The sequence below is a fragment of the Arvicanthis niloticus genome, chromosome 5 (genome assembly GCF_011762505.2).
Source record: "Arvicanthis niloticus isolate mArvNil1 chromosome 5, mArvNil1.pat.X, whole genome shotgun sequence".
Taxonomy (NCBI): Eukaryota; Metazoa; Chordata; class Mammalia; order Rodentia; family Muridae; genus Arvicanthis; species Arvicanthis niloticus.
The window spans coordinates 28,238,966-28,259,026 of NC_047662.1; the positions used below are offsets into that span (position 1 = coordinate 28,238,966).

General features: G+C 47.8%; 1 protein-coding gene across 1 annotated transcript; it reads right to left on the reverse strand.

The window, feature by feature from the left end:
• Positions 1-447: 447 nt before the first annotated feature.
• On the reverse strand, positions 448-14,485 carry Trappc3 (trafficking protein particle complex subunit 3). Its single transcript, XM_034503546.2, has 5 exons — positions 14,313-14,485; positions 3,234-3,331; positions 2,941-3,040; positions 1,987-2,169; positions 448-1,186 (listed from the first exon to the last, which is right to left on the reverse strand). The coding sequence occupies exons 1-5, from the start codon at positions 14,352-14,354 to the stop codon at positions 1,067-1,069; spliced, it is 543 nt and encodes a 180-aa protein (XP_034359437.1). The 5' UTR covers positions 14,355-14,485; the 3' UTR covers positions 448-1,066.
• Positions 14,486-20,061: the final 5,576 nt, after the last annotated feature.

Consider the following 20,061-nt stretch of genomic DNA (forward strand, 5'->3'; position numbering starts at 1 on the left):
CTCAGAAATCCGCCTGTGTTTGCCTCCCAAGTGCTGGAACTAAAGGTGTGCTCGAGATACCAGCAAAGGCGTGTGCTGAGAGTAACTGGGGATGAGCACAGTACAGAACACTTGTCTGGCTTGTTTGAGACCTACACTTAATCCCCTGCACCTGAGGTAAGGCTAACCCAAGCCCCAAGGCTGGAGAGTAACCCCTGCTAGTCAGCCTTCAGAGCTTCAGTCAAGAACAGGGTTTGTGTGTCCTTCAAAGCCTGCTGTCTCCCTCCACTTGACAGCTTTATGACCTCAGGCGGCTGGACCTTGGCCTTTGCCAATGAAAACAGAATCATCGACCAGACAGGATCAATCCGGCATCTGCTGTGTGCTGTAAGCAGGACTCGGCTCACACGCTCATTTCTAGTCAGACTTCACATGCTGAGCAGAAGGAAAACATGACAGGATTGGGACTTCACTCAAGAATGTGTCTTTATTGAAGAATTTGTAAGAAAAAAGGATGGACCCTCCGTAAAAAGCGGAGATGTTGCCTCCAAACAGCGGGGAGGAATGAGACCTGGGCGGCTTCCCAGAAGCCGGTGTTTCCGGCATGACTGGCTTCCGTGGCCTGGCAAGACTACAGTGTGTCACTACAGCCAACAATTCTTACCCACCCCTTCCCAGTGTTCTCCCTCCCCTCCACAACCCAAGACTCCCTACAGCCATTTGCCAATGGCGTCATGGAGGCGCAGGAACAGATGCATTGGGCTCGTCCCTTAATGGGGTCATAGTAGGTTTTGCTTTGGAAAATTCACAGGAATGTAAAATGGTTTGAGCTCTCTTAGTCCAACCAAGGGCAAGTACATCCTGCCCTTCTGAAGGGAAATGGAGCAAAGAATCCCCCTTCTGAGGTGCATATTTGTGGGCCAAACAGACTATCAGTCTGCTCTTTATTAGCATGGAGAATGGGAATAAGGTTAGAAGAATATATAACATCAGTTTAAAAGTCACTGAGTTCCAGGGCAGAGGGATCGAGCGCCTGCCTTTCGCATCCCAGCAGGCACTCCTCTTGGCTGCCAAGTCCTAGAGATGCTTACTCTTCTCCAGCTGGGAGATTGTCTTCAATCCGCCTGATGAACCTCATCCTGATTTCTGTCACGCCATCTCCCTTCAGAGTGTCCTGGACAAACTTGGCCTCCACAGCCATCTGGACCTGAGGAATAGAATGGACAGATGCCAGACCACAGCCTCTGGGGAACCCCGCAGTGAGGCTAGATCAGAAATGCCACGGAGGGAGGGAGGGAAGAGGGGAAGGGGAGGGAGAGAAGAAAAAGAAGAGGGAGGGAGAGAGGAAGGAAGAGAGATGGGGTGGAGCTAAAATTCACTATATAAACTATATGAATATATAAAACTTGTAAACTTTTTTAAAAAGGGACTGATCCCCACAGAGACAGGCTTGCCAGCCCCAATACTCTAACACCAAAGACAGGGACCTCAAGCAAGCAAGCAAGCAAGCAAGCAAGCAAGCAAGCAAGCAAGCAAGCAAGCAGGCAAGCAGGCAAGCAGGCAAGCAGGCAAGCAGGCAAGCAGGCAAGCAGGCAAGCAGGCAAGCAGGCAAGCAGGCAAGCAGGCAGGCAGGCAGGCAAGCAGGCAAGCAGGCAAGCAGGCAAGCAGGCAAGCAGGCAAGCAGGCAAGCAGGCAAGCAGGCAAGCAGGCAAGCAGGCAAGCAGGCAAGCAGGCAAGCAGGCAAGCAGGCAAGCAGGCAAGCTTCTCAATCCACTTTGACTGTGGCCCAGGTAACCAGTGTGGGACAGGGCTGCCATCCACTGTTCAGAGGGAGCAGCACTGTCCTGGGCATGTCAGGAAGGAGAGACTGTGACTAGGCAGAGGTGTCTGACTTGGACAGCAAGAGGCTGGGTAAGCCAAAGACCTTTTCTCTTCTCCATTCAGCCACACATTCACCAGACAGACAGACAGCTCCAAGGCTGTGGGAGGTGCAGATGCCCTACTCACCATCTCCAGGGCTCCCCGCAACACCCCACACAGGAGATTGGAGTAAATGAGGGCCGAGTGGTTATCGGGAAGCTCCACAAAGTCCACCAACGGGTTATTTTCCAAGATGAGGGAGAATTCATCTCCAGCTGGGCTCCAGTTGGTGATGCTTGGAGTGATGCCCAGGTACATCTTGAATGCCACCTGTCAGGTGGCACACAACATGGTGGGGAACAGTGAGAACTATGCCATCGGGGAGGGGTCAGAGGGCAAAACTGTGGCCTCAAATCTTTAAGAGATCTGGAGAAAGACAAGCACCCATGAGGACTCCATCTTTCTCCTTCAGGCACCATACAATTAAGCACTAACTCACTATCTGCCTGCCTGCCTGCCCCACTGGAAGGGCCACTGCCTTGAACTAAAATCTCACTGAGGAGGGTTATCTTGCTTTACTTTTTCCTGTAGCTCAGGCTGGCCTGGAGCTGACTACATAGCCTACACTGGCCTTGAGTTTGCAGCAACCGTCCTACCATTGTCTTGTGAATGCTGAAATTATAGGTCTGAGTCACATCTGCCCAAAATGCACACTCTCAAACCTCCACAGCGCTCAGCTACACTTTCAAAGGGGATGAAATTGGGCTTTAATTTCAGTGAGGTAGACACACACGCTGGCTTTGTCTGTTTGGAGGTAGGATCTTGCTATGTAGCTATGGCTGACCACAGACTTGCTGTGACTCTGCAGTTTGCCTCCCAAGTGTGGGGATCACAGGCACACACCACTAAACTCAGCCACAGCGAAGCCATAACACACAAGAAAGAGCCCAGTCATTCCTGCCTGGTGGTTATTCCCAAACCACCAAGAAGGCTGCTTTGGTCCAAAGGGCTGCCTAATCCGTCTTTTGGGAGATTAAGGGAGACAGTGAGAGTGGTCGGCAATGACAAGCATCAGAGGGTCAGGTGGCCCAGGTAAATGACCTTAGCAATGACATCAGCAGTTTCCCGAAAGTCATGACATCTTCCAACATTTGACCGTGCCAAAAAATCTTCAATCAATCGGACTCCAATGTTATAGCCCCTTGGAAGGAAATCAGAAAACAGACCATTACTAGGTCAAGACAAATTATATATAAACACGAGGCTGTTGTCGGCTAAAAGAGGAGATGGAGATAACACCCCCACACCTTCATAAGTGTACCCTAAATGTTAGCTTCACAGAACCGCCCATATGCAGCAGGCTCTGGAGCTGCATGAGAGAGACGCTCACTCACATTCTGTCCAGCTGCTTATTCACGTCTTCGTCATTTTCATAGTCCTTGCACAGCTGGGTGACAAGCGCTCCATAGGTTAGTGTGAATAGCTCAGAACTCTGAAAGAGATGCAGAAGGCAATTGGGACCAAGCAGCAGAAAAGATTCAGAGAGGGTCTGGACTAGCCTGGCTACAACCCTGGGATTCCAGGGAAGGACACATCACCCCTGTGGAGTGGCCAGCACGACAGGACTGCAGCCACACCCACTGTGAACTGGCCATAGAAGATACCTCACAGTCATCTTCTAAGACAGCAGCGGCCTCTGCCAATCCAGTCTCTGCCACAGCTGCCAGCTTGGGTCACCTGAACCTGGGAGGAACGGCTACTCACGGGAATCAGTGAAAGATAGAGCCAAGACATCAGCTTCTGTTTCAGGGCAGGTGTGACCGATGGCTTCCCCTCATCTTAGAGAGAGTCCTGACATGGACTTGGGCTGTGCCCCCAAGGTTTGGGATTCCCTGCTGCTCATGGGAGGAGCTGGCAACTGTGGGAGAACCTGGGTTGGCAGAGAAGGAAGATCCAGAGATCCCATTACAATATTGGGGGTGGGGGGAGTTCATTAGTTAAGGGTTCTTACTGCTTTCCCTGAGCACTTGAGTTTAGTTCCTAGAACCCACATGGTGGCTCACAGCTGCCTATGACTCCATTTCCAGGGGGTCCAACACCCTCTGGCCTCAGCAGGCACCTGCAGACACATGGTACACATAGACTCATGTAGACACATACACAAGATAATAATAAATAATATTTAACAATAAAACAATAAAGCCGGGCAGTGGTGGTACAAGCCTTTAATCCCAGCACTTGGGAGGCAGAGGCAAGCAGTTTGGGTCTACCTGGTCTACAGTGCAAATTCTACACTACAAAGAGAAACTGTCTTAGAAAACTAAAAACGTTAAAATAAAATAATAAAAAATTTTTAAAAAATGTAATCATAGTTGTGTGTGTGTCCGCATGTATGTACACACATGTGTTCATGAGACCAGGCGTGCCAGAGTTATGTATGGAAGAGAGAAGATAACTTTTGAAAGTATGTTCTTTCCTTCTATTATGTGTGTCCGAGATCAAACTGAAGCTGCCAGACTTAGCAGCAAGCACCTCTACCCACTAATCAATCTCAGCAGCCCAAGAATACACATTTCATATACCTGGAACACAAGGCTGCTCCAAACTGGTTTCTGTTGCTGTGCTGGTTAGGTTTTTGTCAACTTGACACAAGCTAGGGTCAACTGTGAAGAGGGAGCCTCAACTGAGAAAATGCCCCATCTGGTGTCTGTAGGCAAGCCGGTGATTCTTGATTAATGACTTCTAACATTTTAAGAGCATTTATATGTATGCATGACTGCCTGCGTGTAAGCATGTGATGCCATGTGTGTATGATGGCAAACACTAACCCTGGAACTGGAGTTAGGGATGGTTGTGGACCACTGTACAGGAGCTGAGACCTGAATCCAGGTCACCACTGAGCTATCTCTCCAGCGGCGATTAATGAATGACGTGGGTGACACTGAGCAGGTGGCCCTGGGCTGTATAAAAAGAGCAAGCCAGGAAACAGCATCTCTTCCTCCTTGGTCTGCACTTCAGTTCCTGCCTCCACGTTTCTTCCCTTACTACCCTCAGCATTGGACTGTGATTGGATCATGTACGCCATTTCCTCCCCAAACAGCTTTTACTCAGGGTCTCTGTCACATCAGTACAAAGCAAACTAGGGCAGTGAGTTAGTTCTGCGAGTTGGGCACTGCTGTGACAGACCTACCGCTAAAACTCACAGAGGTTGTTGGGAGATGGGTTTGTGCACCGTGTAAAGGTTGTCTTTGTATTATTCAGCTGCTGATTTCTGGACTGGAAGACTGGGTGCAGACCAGGCTTGGTTAAATGGTAGATCACTGATCTACTCTTAGACCAAAAAACATTAATAAGCAAATATTTTACATCTGGTACAGACTTTGTCTACTGGTACAGATTTAAGGTTATATCTTGTTATAATATAATATATATATATCTCCACTCTTGTTTTAGGTATTGTACCTATTTCTTAAAAATGCAATGTTAAATTCTAATCCTTTTGAAAGCTACTTTACAAACTGTTTAGGATAAATAAGAAATGCAAGTTAATAGTCAATTAAACTTATGGCCATGTTAGAGACTAGCTTAATTATGGAAACAAGCTTCATTTAGCTTGCAATAGATGTTTTCAAAGTTAAGCAGACAGTAGATGGCTAGAAACAAACAATTCAGACATACCATAGACAGACAGATGCTCTTCAAAAACCGCAGAGATCTACAGAATATGGCATTTAAAGCTGTTTTTTGTTTTTTGCCTTTTGGGGTTTTTGTTTTTTGAGACAGGGTTTCTCTGTATTGACCTGGCTGTCCTGGAACTCACTCTGTAGACCAGGCTGGCCTCAAACTCAGAAATCCACCTGCCTCTGCCTCCCAACTGCTGGGATTAAAGACGTTGCACCATCACTGCCCGGCAAAGTTTTAATAAAAGGCTTTCATGACAGTGACATGTCTGCCCCTGGCAACTCCCCATTCTACTTCGAAGAAGACGATGAGCATGGAAGAACCTCCTTATGGAGACGAGACTGCTTCAGATGTGGTCAGCTAGACACTGGGCAAGACACTGCCCTTGCTTTGACTGCACACAGAATGCTATCCAAAATGGACAAACAGGACGCCGGGAAGTCGACTGCTGAACTTTGCAAGGACAAAGTAGGCAAATCCTTCAATATTCCTGCTTCACAAAAAAGTCTGTCATATTCTGGGCCAGAAAGCCAAAGATAGACGCTCCAACGACAAAGAAAAAAACTGGCGGTGACGATCCAGGCAGCCATCTGTCTCTGTCATTTCTATAGTTTTGGAAGCTGTTTGCCTGACTTCCTGCACACTCAGGTATTATTTATTCTTTCTCAAGTCTCTGATAGAGTTGAAGACTAAATAGTCTTATAATTAAGCTTAAATTGTTTTGGATTTGAGAAAGTGTTTTAAGGTCTAACACATTATCCTTAGGTTTAAATATACAAGTTTTGATAGACACTTTTCTTTTTAAATTTTTTTTATTTTATATATGTGAGTACACTGTCACTGTCTTCAGACACACCAAAAAAAGAGCATTGGATTCCCTTATAGATGTTTGTGAGCCACGATGTGGGTGCTGGGAATTGAACTCAGGACCTCTGGAAGAGCAGTCAGTGCTCTTAACCGTTGAGCCATCTCTCCAGCCCCGATAGACAATGTTTTAAGTATGGAACTCTAAACTCACCAAAATGGACAGATAATAAAGTACTTTTTCTAAGGTTACCAAATACAAATGGACTAGACATTGTGAATGTAATTTGACTTGACAAGTTTTCATAGTTGTTACTACTGTATATAGTTTATCAATATAAGAGAAAGTTTGTTTTTTTTTTTTTTTTTTTTTTTTTTTTTTTTTTTTTTGGTTTTTCGAGACAGGGTTTCTCTGTGTAGCCCTGGCTGTCCTGGAACTCACTCTGTAGACCAGGCTGGCCTCGAACTCAGAAATCCACCTGCCTCTGCCTCCCAAGTGCTGGGATTGAAGGCGTGCGCCACCACCGCCCGGCAAGAGAAAGAATCTTTTATTGGACTAAAAGGAGGACATGTTGAGGGATGGTTTGTGCACTGGGTAAAGGTTGTCTCTGCATTATTCAAATGCTGATTTCTGGATGGAGATTTGAGGACAGACCAGACTTTAGTATTGTTATTATTATGAAGCATCACTGGTCTCAGAGTTTTGCAAAAAATTCTTCTCTATCCTGATTGGTTTAATAAAGAGCTGATCAGCCAATCAGCTGAGCAGAAGAGAATAGTGCAGGACTTCCAATCTCAGTGAGGTGGTCCAGAGAGACCACAGAAGGTAGAGAAACCAGCAGAAGGGGAGACCATGTGGAGGAACCAGGATTTGCCATGAGATTGCAATGAGAGAGCAGCCATGAGGACACACATGGACCAGAGTGACCCAGGGCAAGACTCAGGTTGAAGGTAAAGGACCACATGACTGGGAAATGGGCAGTCTTACAGGCTTAGAATAGCTCAGAACTTGCCCAGCTTAGTGCAGGCCGCTTGTTAATAAAATAACAGGTCTCTGTGTCTTTATTTGGAAGCTAAAATGGGCTATTTCTGAGGGAATCCACTGGACTGAGTGTTGTTAATGTGTTTGTTTCTCAGGGCTGGGGATACCTCAGGCGCAGAGAAGTTGCCAGACATGCCCAGCGCCCTGGGTTTGATCCTCAGCACCACAAACACATTCCTCACTTCAACTCCAACAGCGCCTTTTCTACTGCCAGCAGACTCGGTGTTTTTATTCTTGGTCTTAGTATCTGCAATTCCTCTCACACACTTTTGTTTCATGTAACTGTGTGGTGTGAGTGGGGGGGGTGTTTTACATTTATTCATTCATTTATTTAATTTATATGCACACACATGATCCATGGTGCCTGTTGTGAGAGTCAGAAGATAGTTTGCAGGATTCATTCTTTCGTTTCACCATGTGAAGCCAAAGGATCAAACTCAGATCATCAGGCTTGTTGGCAGGGTGTTTATCCTCTAGGCCATCTTGCTGGCACCATTTTTCTACTTTTATTGTGTGTGCATGTATTGCTGTGGACCAAACTCTATGTACTGCTGGACTGCAAGAAACTACCCAGTGCTGGCAGGATATTCTCATTCTCTCATATTCCCTCATATTCTCATTCTCTCTCTCTGCCTAAATTTTGTGTATGTGTGTCTGTCTTTGGTGGATATGTCCATATGTCCATGTGAGTAAAGGTACCCAAGGCGACCAGAGGTCTTGGATTCCCCTGGAGCTGGATTTACAGGTGGTTGTGAGCCACTGATCAAGATTGCCTTTGAGCTACCCCCTGCCCCTGAGCTACTCCCTGTCACTGAGCTACTCCCTTCCTTTGAGCTACTCCCTTCTGAATAGAGGCTTGTACAAGACTTCCAAGAAAAAAAAATCCAAAGTACTAAGGCCTAGGACCTTGAGATCCTGTGAGAGGAGAGAAGTAGAGGCTGGCCATGAGCATGTGGAGGGGGCGGGGAGAAGAAAATGGGGGGGAAGGGCGAGGGGACAGAGCAGGAGCAAGAAGGCAAAAGAAGAACAAGAGATCAAGCTCTCTTTTTCTTTCTTTTTCTTTTTCTTTCTTTTTTTTTTTTTTTTGGAGCAAGAAGGCAAGAGAAGAACAAGAGATCAAGCTCTCTTTTTCTTTCCTTTTTTTTTTTTTTTTTTTTTTTTTTCTGACCTGAAATTTGTTATGTAGATCAGGCATGCCTTGAAGTCACAGAGATCCACCTCTTCTGCCTCCTAAATGCTAGGATTAAAAGTACCCTCCACCATGCCTGGCCAGAACAGGATGTTTCATTATCTCATTTTGTATCTCATAAAAACTCAGTAAAGACAGGCAGTAGTAAATCCAGAAGGAACAGGAGACTGGATTGAGGAGTGATCAGCTCAAGGTTAAACAACTGAGAACTGAAAAAGTAATCTGAGGGACAAAACCCAAATGCTTCCCAGGCAGTGTTCAATGTGTCCACTCTACCCCACAATTGCAATATTAATAAGCCCCTCAATTAAAACAAATCTTAGCTGCACTAGAGTCAAAGAAAATCAATGTTGGGAGCAGGAAGCTCTCTGTACTCAACTAAAACAGTCAGAGCGGGGTGTCTCCAAGAGACCATTTGCCAGATATGCCAACTGAAAGGAGGCTATTAGGGGGGAATCGGTTTTTAGTAAAGTCAGGGGCTTGGCATTGGAATGGCCTGGGCATGAATGGATGGAGACAATCCAGCAGTTACCAGTCCGGAGAGCTGGCATGAGAGCGTTAAATCAGGAGAGTTTTCCTTCCATTATTAATGAGTCCTTGGATGAAGATTCCAAGAGCCTCTGCCCACCACGACTGCCAAATTATATGCAAATCACAATGTTAGCACGCTCCTTACACATGCAGCTCCCCAGGTCACCAGTGAGAAAAGGCAGGGTCCTGGACAGCTGTGCTCACTGCCGAAAAATAGGCATGCCTGGAATCCTGACTCAGGTTCTCCACACTTTCTATTAACATGCAAGTCTGTCTCCAGCCTCAGTTAGGAACCTAGCCTACTTAGAACAATGCACAATTTGAATATATAACTTAAAGGTCTACATACTTTAAAAACAGAAGTGGTGTGGGGCTGGAGAGATAGCTCAGTGATTAAGAAGAACACTGGGGGCTAATGCAGAGGCCGTGGGTTCAATTCCCACATGAAGGCTTGAAGGCTCACAACTGTCTATATAACTCCAGGCCCAGGGGATCCAATGCCCTCTTCTGGACACACACACACACACACACACACACACACACACACACGGTATGCACACAAACATGCTGGTAAAACATGAGCTATGAGATAGTTAAAAACAAGAAGTATACATTAGGGAAAGCTCACTAAGGTTATAGTGCGAAGACCTGAATATAGGGAAAGACCAATAATGCTCCTAAGAAGACCTGCTGACAGTGTCATCAGTGACAGTGTCACCCGTGTGCTGCCAGCTACTCCTCCACAGTCCTACAACGTCATATCTACCACTGCCACCTCATGAAAGTCAGGAAAATTTCAAAAGATGCTGAAGCTGGCTGCTGTTTGGAACAATGAAGAAACTGAAGATGGGCTCAGTGGTGGCCACTGGCCCAGCATATACCTAGGTCCTGAGTTCAAGCCCCACCACGGGGGAAGAGTGTGTCAGCAAATAAGTAATAAAACAGGACTCAGTCCCAGCCAGAACAATGTCCCTGTTCTTGGGAACCGTCAGGGTCTAGGACTTCATCTCTGCATCTACCACAGCATGCAGGCTGGAACACCAAGGAGCTCTGCACACAGCTGGGGCTCAGGTAGAGTCTGGTGGACAGAAGGACTGTTTCAGTTAGCCGCATTAACCCTTTAGGTCTTGGAAGGTTTAATTGTGTGCTCAAGGCTAGGCTACCTGGAAGAGGGCCACAAGAGGGGTATTGTCCCCAAACAGTGGAAAGCAGGACATATCACAACCAGTACTTTGGCTCATAGGCAGAGGTGTCTGCTGCTGTGGCTGATAACCTAGGTTAGACCCCAGAACCCACATGGAGAGAAGAGAGAACTGACCCCTCCAAGTTGTTCTCTGACTTCCACACATACTGTGGCATATCTTCCCTGTACTAGCTAATTTTCTATCAACTTGATACAAGCTAGAGTCATATAAAAGGAAAGAATCTTAATTGAGAACATGCCCCCATAAGACTGGAGGGCATTTTCTTGATTAATGAATGATGGAGAACGAGCCAGCCCATTGCAGGTGGTGCCATTCCTCAGCTATGATCATGAGTTCTGTAAGAAGGCAGGTTGTGCAAGCCACGATGAGCAAACCAGTCAGCAGCACCCCTCCATGGCCTCTGTATCAGGGCCTGCTTCCAGGTCCCTGTGCTGCTGGAGTTCCTGCCCACGGTGCTTTTGATGATGAACTGAGAATGAAATAGGGCTGGAGAGATGGCTCAGAGGTTAAGAGCACTGACGGCTCTTCCAGAGGTCCTGAGTTCAATTCCCAGCAACCACATGGTGGCTCACAACCATCTGTAATGAGATCTGGTGCCCTCTTCTGGTCTGCAGGCATACATGCAGGCAGGATGCTGTATACATAATAAATAAATAAATCTTAAAAAGAGAGAGAGAGAGAGAGAGAGAGAGAGAGAGAGAGAGAGAGAGAGAGAGAGAGAGAATAAAATAAACCTTTCCCCTCAAAAAAAAAAAAAAAAAAACAACAACAACAAAAAAAACCTTTCCCCTCCAAGATGCTTCCGGTCATGGTGTCTCATCACAGCAATAGTAACACCCATAAATGAGTAAATGTATTATATAAGGGGAAAAGGTAATCGCTAGGTGCCTGTAACCCCAAAGCCTGGGATCATCAGAAAAACCTTGACTTAAAACACATACAGGTGGCCACAGGGAGCATGTGGCAAGCCCAGAGTAGTATCAGCAGGAACTGAGTAAGAAAATGCAGTCCCTAATTCATTCACTCAGTGGACAGGCTGCTGAGGTGGCAGGTGTTGTTCTAGAGAGGACTAGAGCACTAGAAGGAACAAACCCGTGCCCTGCTTGAGTTCCCATTCTCACAGGACAGACTGAAGACAGATAAGTAGCTTGTGGGGAGCACGCCTTTATTCTAAGAGCTCCGGGTAGAGACAGGTGGATTTCTTGAGTTCAAGGCCTGCCTGAACTGTGCAGCCAGGGCTACACAGAGAAACTCTGTCTCGAAAACTCAAACCCTCCCCACCCAAAAGCAAACACGTAATTTATAATGAAGTATGTAAAATGAAAAAGATAGTGCTATGAGGAACCAGTCAGGTGTCCGATCTGAGCATGTGTGAATGGAGGAGTGCACTGTGTGAGGGTCTAAGGAAAGGTTCTTCCAGTCAGTCACAGCAGCAGCTGTAGAAGCTCTGGGAGCAGGAGCTTCTGGCCTCCCTAGTTACCACAAAAGAATACTAGCAGAGGTGACTGCAGATACATACTCAAGGGATGCTAAAGATTTCAACACTGGCACTGGACAGATGGCTCAGAAGTTAAGAATCCTTACTGCTCTTGCAGAGGACCCAGGTTCAGTTCCCAGCATCCCATGAGGCAACTCATAACTTCCGTCATCCCAGTTACAGAGGATCCAATACCCCTTGCCCCCAAGGGTACCTGTACTCATATGATGTCCATAAATTCATGCAGGCGTGCATGCACGCGCGCGCGCACACACACACACACACACACACACACACACACACACACACTAAAAAAAAAAATCTTAGCCGGGCGGTGGTGGCGCACGACTTTAGTCCCAGCACTTGGGAGGCAGAGGCAGGCGGATTTCTGAGTTCGAGGCCAGCCTGGTCTACAGAGTGAGTTCCAGGACAGCCAGGGCTACACAGAGAAACCCTGTCTCGGGAAAAAAAAAGAAAAGAAAAGAAAACGCTAAGCAACATGTAGTTTTCTTCTAGATGACATTGTTTTCTAGCATAACATTCTCAACTATTGTTATTTTTTCCAAAAATCTCCCCCATCGTGTGTGTGTGTGTGTGTGTGTGCGCGTGTACACGTGTGTGGTGTGGTGTGTGTGTGGTATGTGTACTGTGCGTATGTGTGTACTATGTATATGTGTGTGTGGTGTGTGTACTGTGCATGTGTGTGTGTGAGTGTGGTGTGTGTGTGTGAGTGTGGTGTGTGCACTGTGCATGTGTGTGTGTGTGGTGTGGTGTGTGTGGTGTGGTGTGTGTACTGTGCGTGTGTGTGTGTGTGTGTGTGTGGTGTGGTGTGTGTACTGTACATGTGTGTGTGTGTGTGTGTGTGTGTGTGTGTGTGTGGTGTGGTGTGTGTACTGTGCATGTGTATACTTCTCAGCCACATCCTTGGTCTGCCGAAAGTAATTCTTTCAATTTCAAACAAAAGTATGTGCATGATGTAGGGTTTTTTGCATTTTGTGTTTGTGGTGCTGGGATCAAACCCAACTTTGGTCACTGAGTTTGTAATTGTGTATTTAGTATTTGTGTAGAGATGAATCATTGCTGCCAGTGGTCTGAGAGAGAAAGGGTTACTAAGAACTAGCCCGGAATAACCGGGCTTCCATTTGTGCTGGCTGTTCTTGGTATAAGACACAAAGGTGTAAGGAAAGTCTAATCATCCTGTCCAGAGTAGAATACATAGGTTTTCTGATCTAGCCAGCATGCAATATCAGATTGGTCCCGTTGGTTTTTGGTGAAGTCTGAATTCAGAGTATCCTGCATATGCATTCTGCCACTGAGTTACATCCCCAAACCTGATGCTCAGACCACCCCCCCACACCACAGACATTCTGTCACGGGCTAAGGACAGCCTTGAATTCCTGACCCTTTTTCTCTACCATCTGAGGGCTGGGATTACAGGCATGCATGACCAAGCTTAGTTTATGTGGTGCTGGGAATTAAACCGAGGGCCCTGTGCATGCTAAACAGATACTCTACCAACTTGAGCTACATCTCCACCCCCAGATGTTCAGTTTTAAGTTCCAAAACAAAGGCATAGCATGGGCAGTTCTGCAAAAGAATGCACTAAAGGAAAAACAAACAAAAAACACCTGACAAAGCCGGGCAGTGGTGGCCCACGCCTTTAACCCAGCACTTGGGAGGCAGAGGCAGGCGAATTTCTGAGTTTGAGGCCAGCCTGGTCTACAGAGTGAGTTCCAGGACAGCCAGGACTGCACAGAGAAACCCTGTCTTGAAAAACAAAAACAAACAAACAACAAAAAAAACCCACCTGACAAGAAGGCCTCTTTCCTTGGGATTTGGAGAAAACTGATATTGACCTGGTGCTCCAGACCCAGCCCAGCCTTTTGGGATTATATACTGTCCCACTACTCCCAGGTCGGGGGAGGAACCAGTTACCCTCTCAACCATTATAGGAGTCACTGAGTACTTAGGCCGGCTCACTTCTTACCCTTAGATGGCAAGTCCCTTCTGACAAGACCACTGTCTAAGCTAGTCTCACAATGCCCAAAGCATAGTGAAAGGCTGTATACTCAGTAGTCTGAAATATTCACTCTGGAAGTGGAGAGGAATGGGTTCAAATCCTGACTCTTTCTACGTGTAAATCTGGATGTCACATAAGCGTCGCTGAGTTGTAAAACGCCATAACACTATCCACCTAGTAGGGTTACCTTGTGGTAATGACAAAATGGAAGCAATAGCCTAGCACCAAACACATTGTAAGAGATCAGTAAATGGTTGTTACTGTTATTGATTACCGTCGCTGTTGTTGGTCTAGCATAAAGAAGCACTCGACCTCGAGAGACCCGGGCGTAGCGGGCAGGGGAGACAACTCGGGGATTCTAACCTGTCCCAGCACCGGATGCCTAGGGACTGACCCAAATTGGGACTTCCCCATCCCACAGTTCACAGCAGAACTCTTTTGACAATCACTTGGAGCGCCAACACCAGGCCCCTTCCCAGGAAGCTATAATTCCGCCCGGCCCTCCGGGTCACGCGCTCAGTTACCATTTTCTTGCTCTCGGTGCCACGGTTCGCCTGCCTCGACATGGTGCTCACCGCTCAGCGCCGCCTCACCTCACCTCCTTACAACCCAGATCCCAGACCCCGGGAGACGCCGATTCAACCCAGCCGCGGCCCCTCAGCGTCTAGGACTGACCGGCCCCGTCTCACTGCGCCTGCGCGGTGTGGCGCGGAGAACCACGGAACTTGTGGTTCGGCCGATCAAAGTTAGACGACAGCATCCGGCAATTCCACCGGAAGTCCCACCCGTTGTTCAGAGAGAACAACGACTCCTGAGTGCTACGAGCGCCGGGCTGACTGCGTCATTCTGGCCGCTAGGTGGCATCCGCATCTTGTGTTAGTCCTATATTGTCCACAGGGTGTCCTTATTTTCCTCCCCTACAACTGGCTCTGTGATGCTCTGCAAATTCTTCTCTCTCCCGGACTGGTCTTGGAAAGTCCCTATTTTGAACTGTCTTCTGTTGCTGCAGCTCAGCTCCAGAAGCTCCCAGGACGTCCTGGAAAACTAGCAATGGCTCACACAGAGGTCTAAAGTTCATTATAAAAAGTTTGAATGACCACATGCTCTGTGTCAGGATAGTTAACGACTTTCTCTTCCAACTGCCATCTGTTCCCAAACCCCAAACACAGCCAGCCCCTGCATCCTACCACCTGTGGCCTTTTAAACAAATCCAAGTCACTTGTCCCTCTCTTACCCTCCCTTCTCAAGAACAGCTACCCTGCCTAGTTCCCAGAGAAACAAAGATGCCAGCTGTGGTGGCAGTCAGTGCCGAGTTCTAATCCCGGACTTGCCATCTGAAGCCAAGTGTTAGAGTTCTTTCAGTTGCTGTAGATACTAATGAGACTCAGCACAGATACTGGGCACAGAAAAGGCAGAGTAAACACGATTCCCTTCGAGCTGCACTATCAAGACAGTCCAACAAATCAAAACACAGCCCAACAATTGTTGAGGAATGCACTAGCTGACCAAACTCTTCTTACCCATCACCAAGGCAAAGCCCTGTCATCACTGACCACAGCCTTCGGTTTGGCTCCCGCCGTGCCGTCTCTCCTTAGTGGTCAGCCCTATGGGCACTGTGCTTGGAATTAAAGTCTTCTCGCTTCAGCCTGCTTGCCTGATTCTGCAGCAACTATATACTATGGTATACCACCCGGCCTTCACCATGACAACTGGTCTGTCCAGATATTGAGCCGGCTAGGCTGGGAGAAGGCTGGAGGAGTCAAGGGTTTCTCCCAGTCTCTCCCTGAGGGTATAGGACCAATCATTATTATACCCTTCTCCCTGTGGCACAGACATTTTGGGGCCTTCTTAGAGGCAGAGATCCCTGACTCCATCCCTGTGGCAGGACCTCAGGAGGCTGCATGAGGGTCTATAGAAGGGGGTAGAGAAAGACAGAGGTCTGTAGCTTTGGGAGAGCGGTGAAACTAGTCAAGAGCCTCCTACATTCCCAGGAGAGGGGACAGCTGAGGTGAAAACAGCAGTTAAAACAGCAGTTGGCCAGCCTGTCGGTCGGTCTGGGCTCCTCCCTGCCGGCTGCCTTGGCTGCCCACAGAAACCTGAGTCACAGTCACAGCTAGCCGCCTGACCCCACCCAGCCTGCTGTCAGGCAAGGCGGTTCTGGACAGACTGGAGGTGGAGCCTCTCCTTGCCTTCTCACAGCCTGATGGTTCCCCTCCCTGCCTGTGATTCCCAAACTTGGCCCTGCCTTCTCTTTGGGACTGTTCTTCTCAGAGTCATCAGTTTTGAATTAAGGGTGGGGGTGGGGCACATGAATCGATCTATAAGGTCTCATCCTTGCTCAGATTGAAACCTAAAAGCTCCTTGGAGTGGCTGTCAAGGCTCGGGAGTAGAGTGCATGCTTTGTATGGGCAAGGCCTGGGTTTCCTCTCCAGCACAAACAAAACAGAACTCCCTACACAGCAGGTCCCAAGTTCTCAGGACTTCTCCCATCACTTTTGAACTCCAACCCCTCCCTCTCTACCACCTGTGGGGAATAAGACATTTAGGAAACCAGATATCTGATCCCCACCCTCATCTCCTGTTCCCTAGAAAAGAAGGCAGTAGGAGTGGAACGTAAGAAACTCAAGGTCATCCTCAGCCACACAGCGTGTACAAGTCCAGCCTGGGCTACAAGAGGCCCTGTCTCAAAAAAAAAAAAAAAAAAAGAAAGAAAGAAAGAAAGAAAGAAGAAAAAAAAGGAGGAGGAGGAGAGAAGAGGAAGTGGAGGAGAAAAGAAAAGAGGAGAAGAGAAGAGACAAAGAGACCCCAGGACCAGGTTCTCATCCCTGGTAGGATCTTGAACAAAGTCTTCCTCCAAGGCACCCAAAGGCTTGACCTCTGTAGTACTGAATTTTAGTTCCTCCTGCCTAGGAACCTCTGCCCTTCCCTTCCTCCTCCTCAAGAGCTGGAGGGAGAGAGGCAGCTGGTCACCACTACCCTGAAGGACTTTTCCCAGTCCGAATCTCAAGCAGTGGGCCCTGGAGGCTAAGGCTCTTTCGGAGAGGCAGTCTAACTCACAGCCCCTCCTCTTCTTTGTGCTGTGCGGTGGGGGTGGGGCGGGAGTGAGAATCTGGTGGTTGTACTTTCCGCTGCCCCCCAAAAGGCTCCTCCCACTTCCTACTTTGTGGGGGTGGAGGCAGCATCCCAGGCCCTAGTCCTGAGATTTCTATCTCAGTCAAATCTCCTGGCCGGTGTGTTTTCTTCAATGCTGGGTGGGTTCATCCTGGGTTCTGCCCCATCAAACCTAGGCGATTGGAAGCGCTTTTGCTCCAGCCTTCCTCCCAGGACGATTTGCAAGGGGACATCGTCCTGATCTCCAATCAGGGATTTTCCCCAACCCCAGCCCAGCCTCATGGAGAAACTAACGTTTCACTCGCTCTTGTCTATTTCCGTGGAGGGGGAGGAGACTGCCCTGGGCAGCTGAGACGACAAAGTTCCCTGCCTCATGCTGAATGGGCAGGATATCCTCTTGGGGCTTCAGCCCCAGATGTTACACGTACCCATGATTGCACTTTCTTTGAGAAGGCATGTGGAGCTCCCGCATAACTTCAAATATAAAGGTACCAATCTTTCTAAATAAATAAATAAGCAAACAAACAAATCTGCTAATCCTCAATTGCTGGGCTTGGGGTTCTGGTCAGTTACAGGGAGGGAAGAGAAGTGTCTACTCCACCTGCCTACCCCAAACACATTATAGGACTGTAACCCTGCCTTGGCTCCCCGAAAAGCATCCTCCCAGGGTCCCTATGGGCCCTTCAGCTGTGTCAGAACCCTTTAGCTGTTGCTGGCCAGGAAACCTGCCCCTCCCATTGGCTAACTCTCAGACAGCCTGCTGGTCTGCAGTGCTCCCCAACTTTGGTACCTCAAACATTGTGTCTGAGAATTTTTTGTTGTGACACTGTTGTAGGATTTTTAAGCCATGTTCTTGTCTTGCATTCACGGGATGCCAATAGCACCTTCAGTTGTAACAACCAAAGTGTCCTTAAACACTGACAAATGCCCTCCAGAGTGTCTGTGAATGCAAAGATGCCTTTGGTGGAAGACCGCTGATGCAGGCTAACACCACACACCTGAGCTACCCCTGCCCGACTCAGAGAACTCCCCCAAGTCAATCCGAGATGATCAGATACAAGTGCAGATTTCCAGTTTTCATATCTTCTCCAGCTTGGAATCTTGATCTTCGACAGCTCCCCAGGATCTACTTTTGAGGCTGCAGCATTTTAAGCCCCACCCCCATTTAAGTCCACTCCCCTCTTTATTCCACAACACTCCCCACTGTGGGACTCTTACCACCCCTCCCATCTTTATCCCAGGACTGGGAGGTAGGAGAAGAACCACCCCAGAGGGCTGGCCCCTTGTTGGGTTCTGCTCCTGAATTATTCAATATAAACTCTGCAGGGCTGCGTGCGAGCCTATGTCCAGCTCTGGACAATGCAGACCTTAGACCACTGGCTTCACAAAGGACAGTTATGGACGCTATCATCCATATATCACCTCATCCTGCAGACCAGATGACTAACAGCAAATATGGAAGATCATGGTAGTAATCTCCTTTTACATCTGAATTCCCTTCATCATCAAAACCATCATCATCATCGTTATCATATTTACTCAGCACTTCCTGCACACCAGGCGCTACGCTAAGTGCTTCATTTGCATTGTCTTACTTAATCTTTACAGTGACCCTCAAAATACTTCCTGGCACTATTTATTTATTTATTTATTGTGAAGCATATCTCACACATCCCAGTTGCCCTCAAAATTGCCCCATAACCAGGGATTTTTATTTATTATAATACTATTTAAAGGGAGTTTTCTTTATTATATTCCTTACTTATAAAAATTGGTGGCATGTGCCTTTAATCCCAGCACTAGGGAGAAAGAAAGCAGATCTCTGTGAATTGGAGGCCATTCTGGTCTACAGGGTGAATTCCAGGCCAGCCAGGGCTATACAGTGAGACGCTGTTTAAATATATATATTTTTTCTTTTGTTTGTTTATTTTGTTTTTGTTTTGTTTGTTTCTCTGTGTAGCCCAGGCTGTCTTGGAACTCAATCTGCAGACCAGGTTAGCCTCGAACTCAGAGAGATCTGTTCTACATATGAGTGCAGAGATCAGAGAACAACTTGCAGAGACTGGTTCTCTTCTACCAAGCGAGTCCCTGGAATCCAACCAACTCAGAGCCTCAGGTTTGACTGAAAGCGCCTTTACCCACCAAGCCATTTTCCGGAAGCATCTCTTGAACTTCTGATCCTCCTGCCTCAGCCTTCCAAGTGTGGAGACTGAAGGCCTGTGTCATCACTCCTGCTTGATGTGGTGCTGGAAATTAAACCCAGGGCTTAGTGCCTGCTAGGCAGCCACTACGGACTAAACTACACCCCCAAGTCCACTACCATTATTTTATCAACTTCAGAGTTGTCACTCGTTAGCTCTAGCTGCTGTCCTTTAGCTCCATCCTTTTCTAAAGTCACTCAGCCTCCAGTCCTGTCCAATCCTCCCAACCCCCCACAAGGTTCAAAGCTCCAGTTACTTACTACACTTACTGGGATAGAGACTGCTTCTAGGTTGTCTGAACCTCTACAGTCTTACTCTCTGCCCTCTCCCTTTGAATGACTGTTCTGTGGAGGAATTCTAAGGAAGGAGGGTCCAGTGTTTGGAAGGGGAATGAGGGGCCCGGAGACAGTACCTCTCTGGCCCTAATCTGTGGACAACTAGAGAACTGACCTCCAGGTCAGGACAAAGAGCAGGGCCAGAGTAGGCAGAGCCCAGCGGGCCCCCCTTCCTCCCTCCAGTCTGGTCCTCTTTGCACCAGCACCTCTACTATCGATCCACCTTCCCAGCAAGCTCTCTGCACCCTGTCCCAGGCCAAGCCTGACTTGGCTAAGGCCCTCACCTCACCGGGCATAGAACCAGAAGATAGGAGAGCCCACTCCAGAGCAGAGAGCCGGAATATTTTCAGGGAGGAGGGTGAAGAGAGGCTTACTACTCTTTATTGCGACGTGCCATAGGAAAGAAAATCCTTCTGGCGAGATGTGGGGGTGGGGTCTTCTGATGAAGGTAAGGCTAGGACCACCCAGTTTGGAGCAAGGAGGGCCCCAGCAGATTAGAGACCTGAGTAAAGCAGCCTTACAGGGTTGTAATTACTCCTAGAGAAACAGAGAAGACACCAACCCTAGAGTGCAAGAGGAAAAAGCGCCTTCGCAGCCATCACCAGAAAAGAGAAAGGATAGCCCTT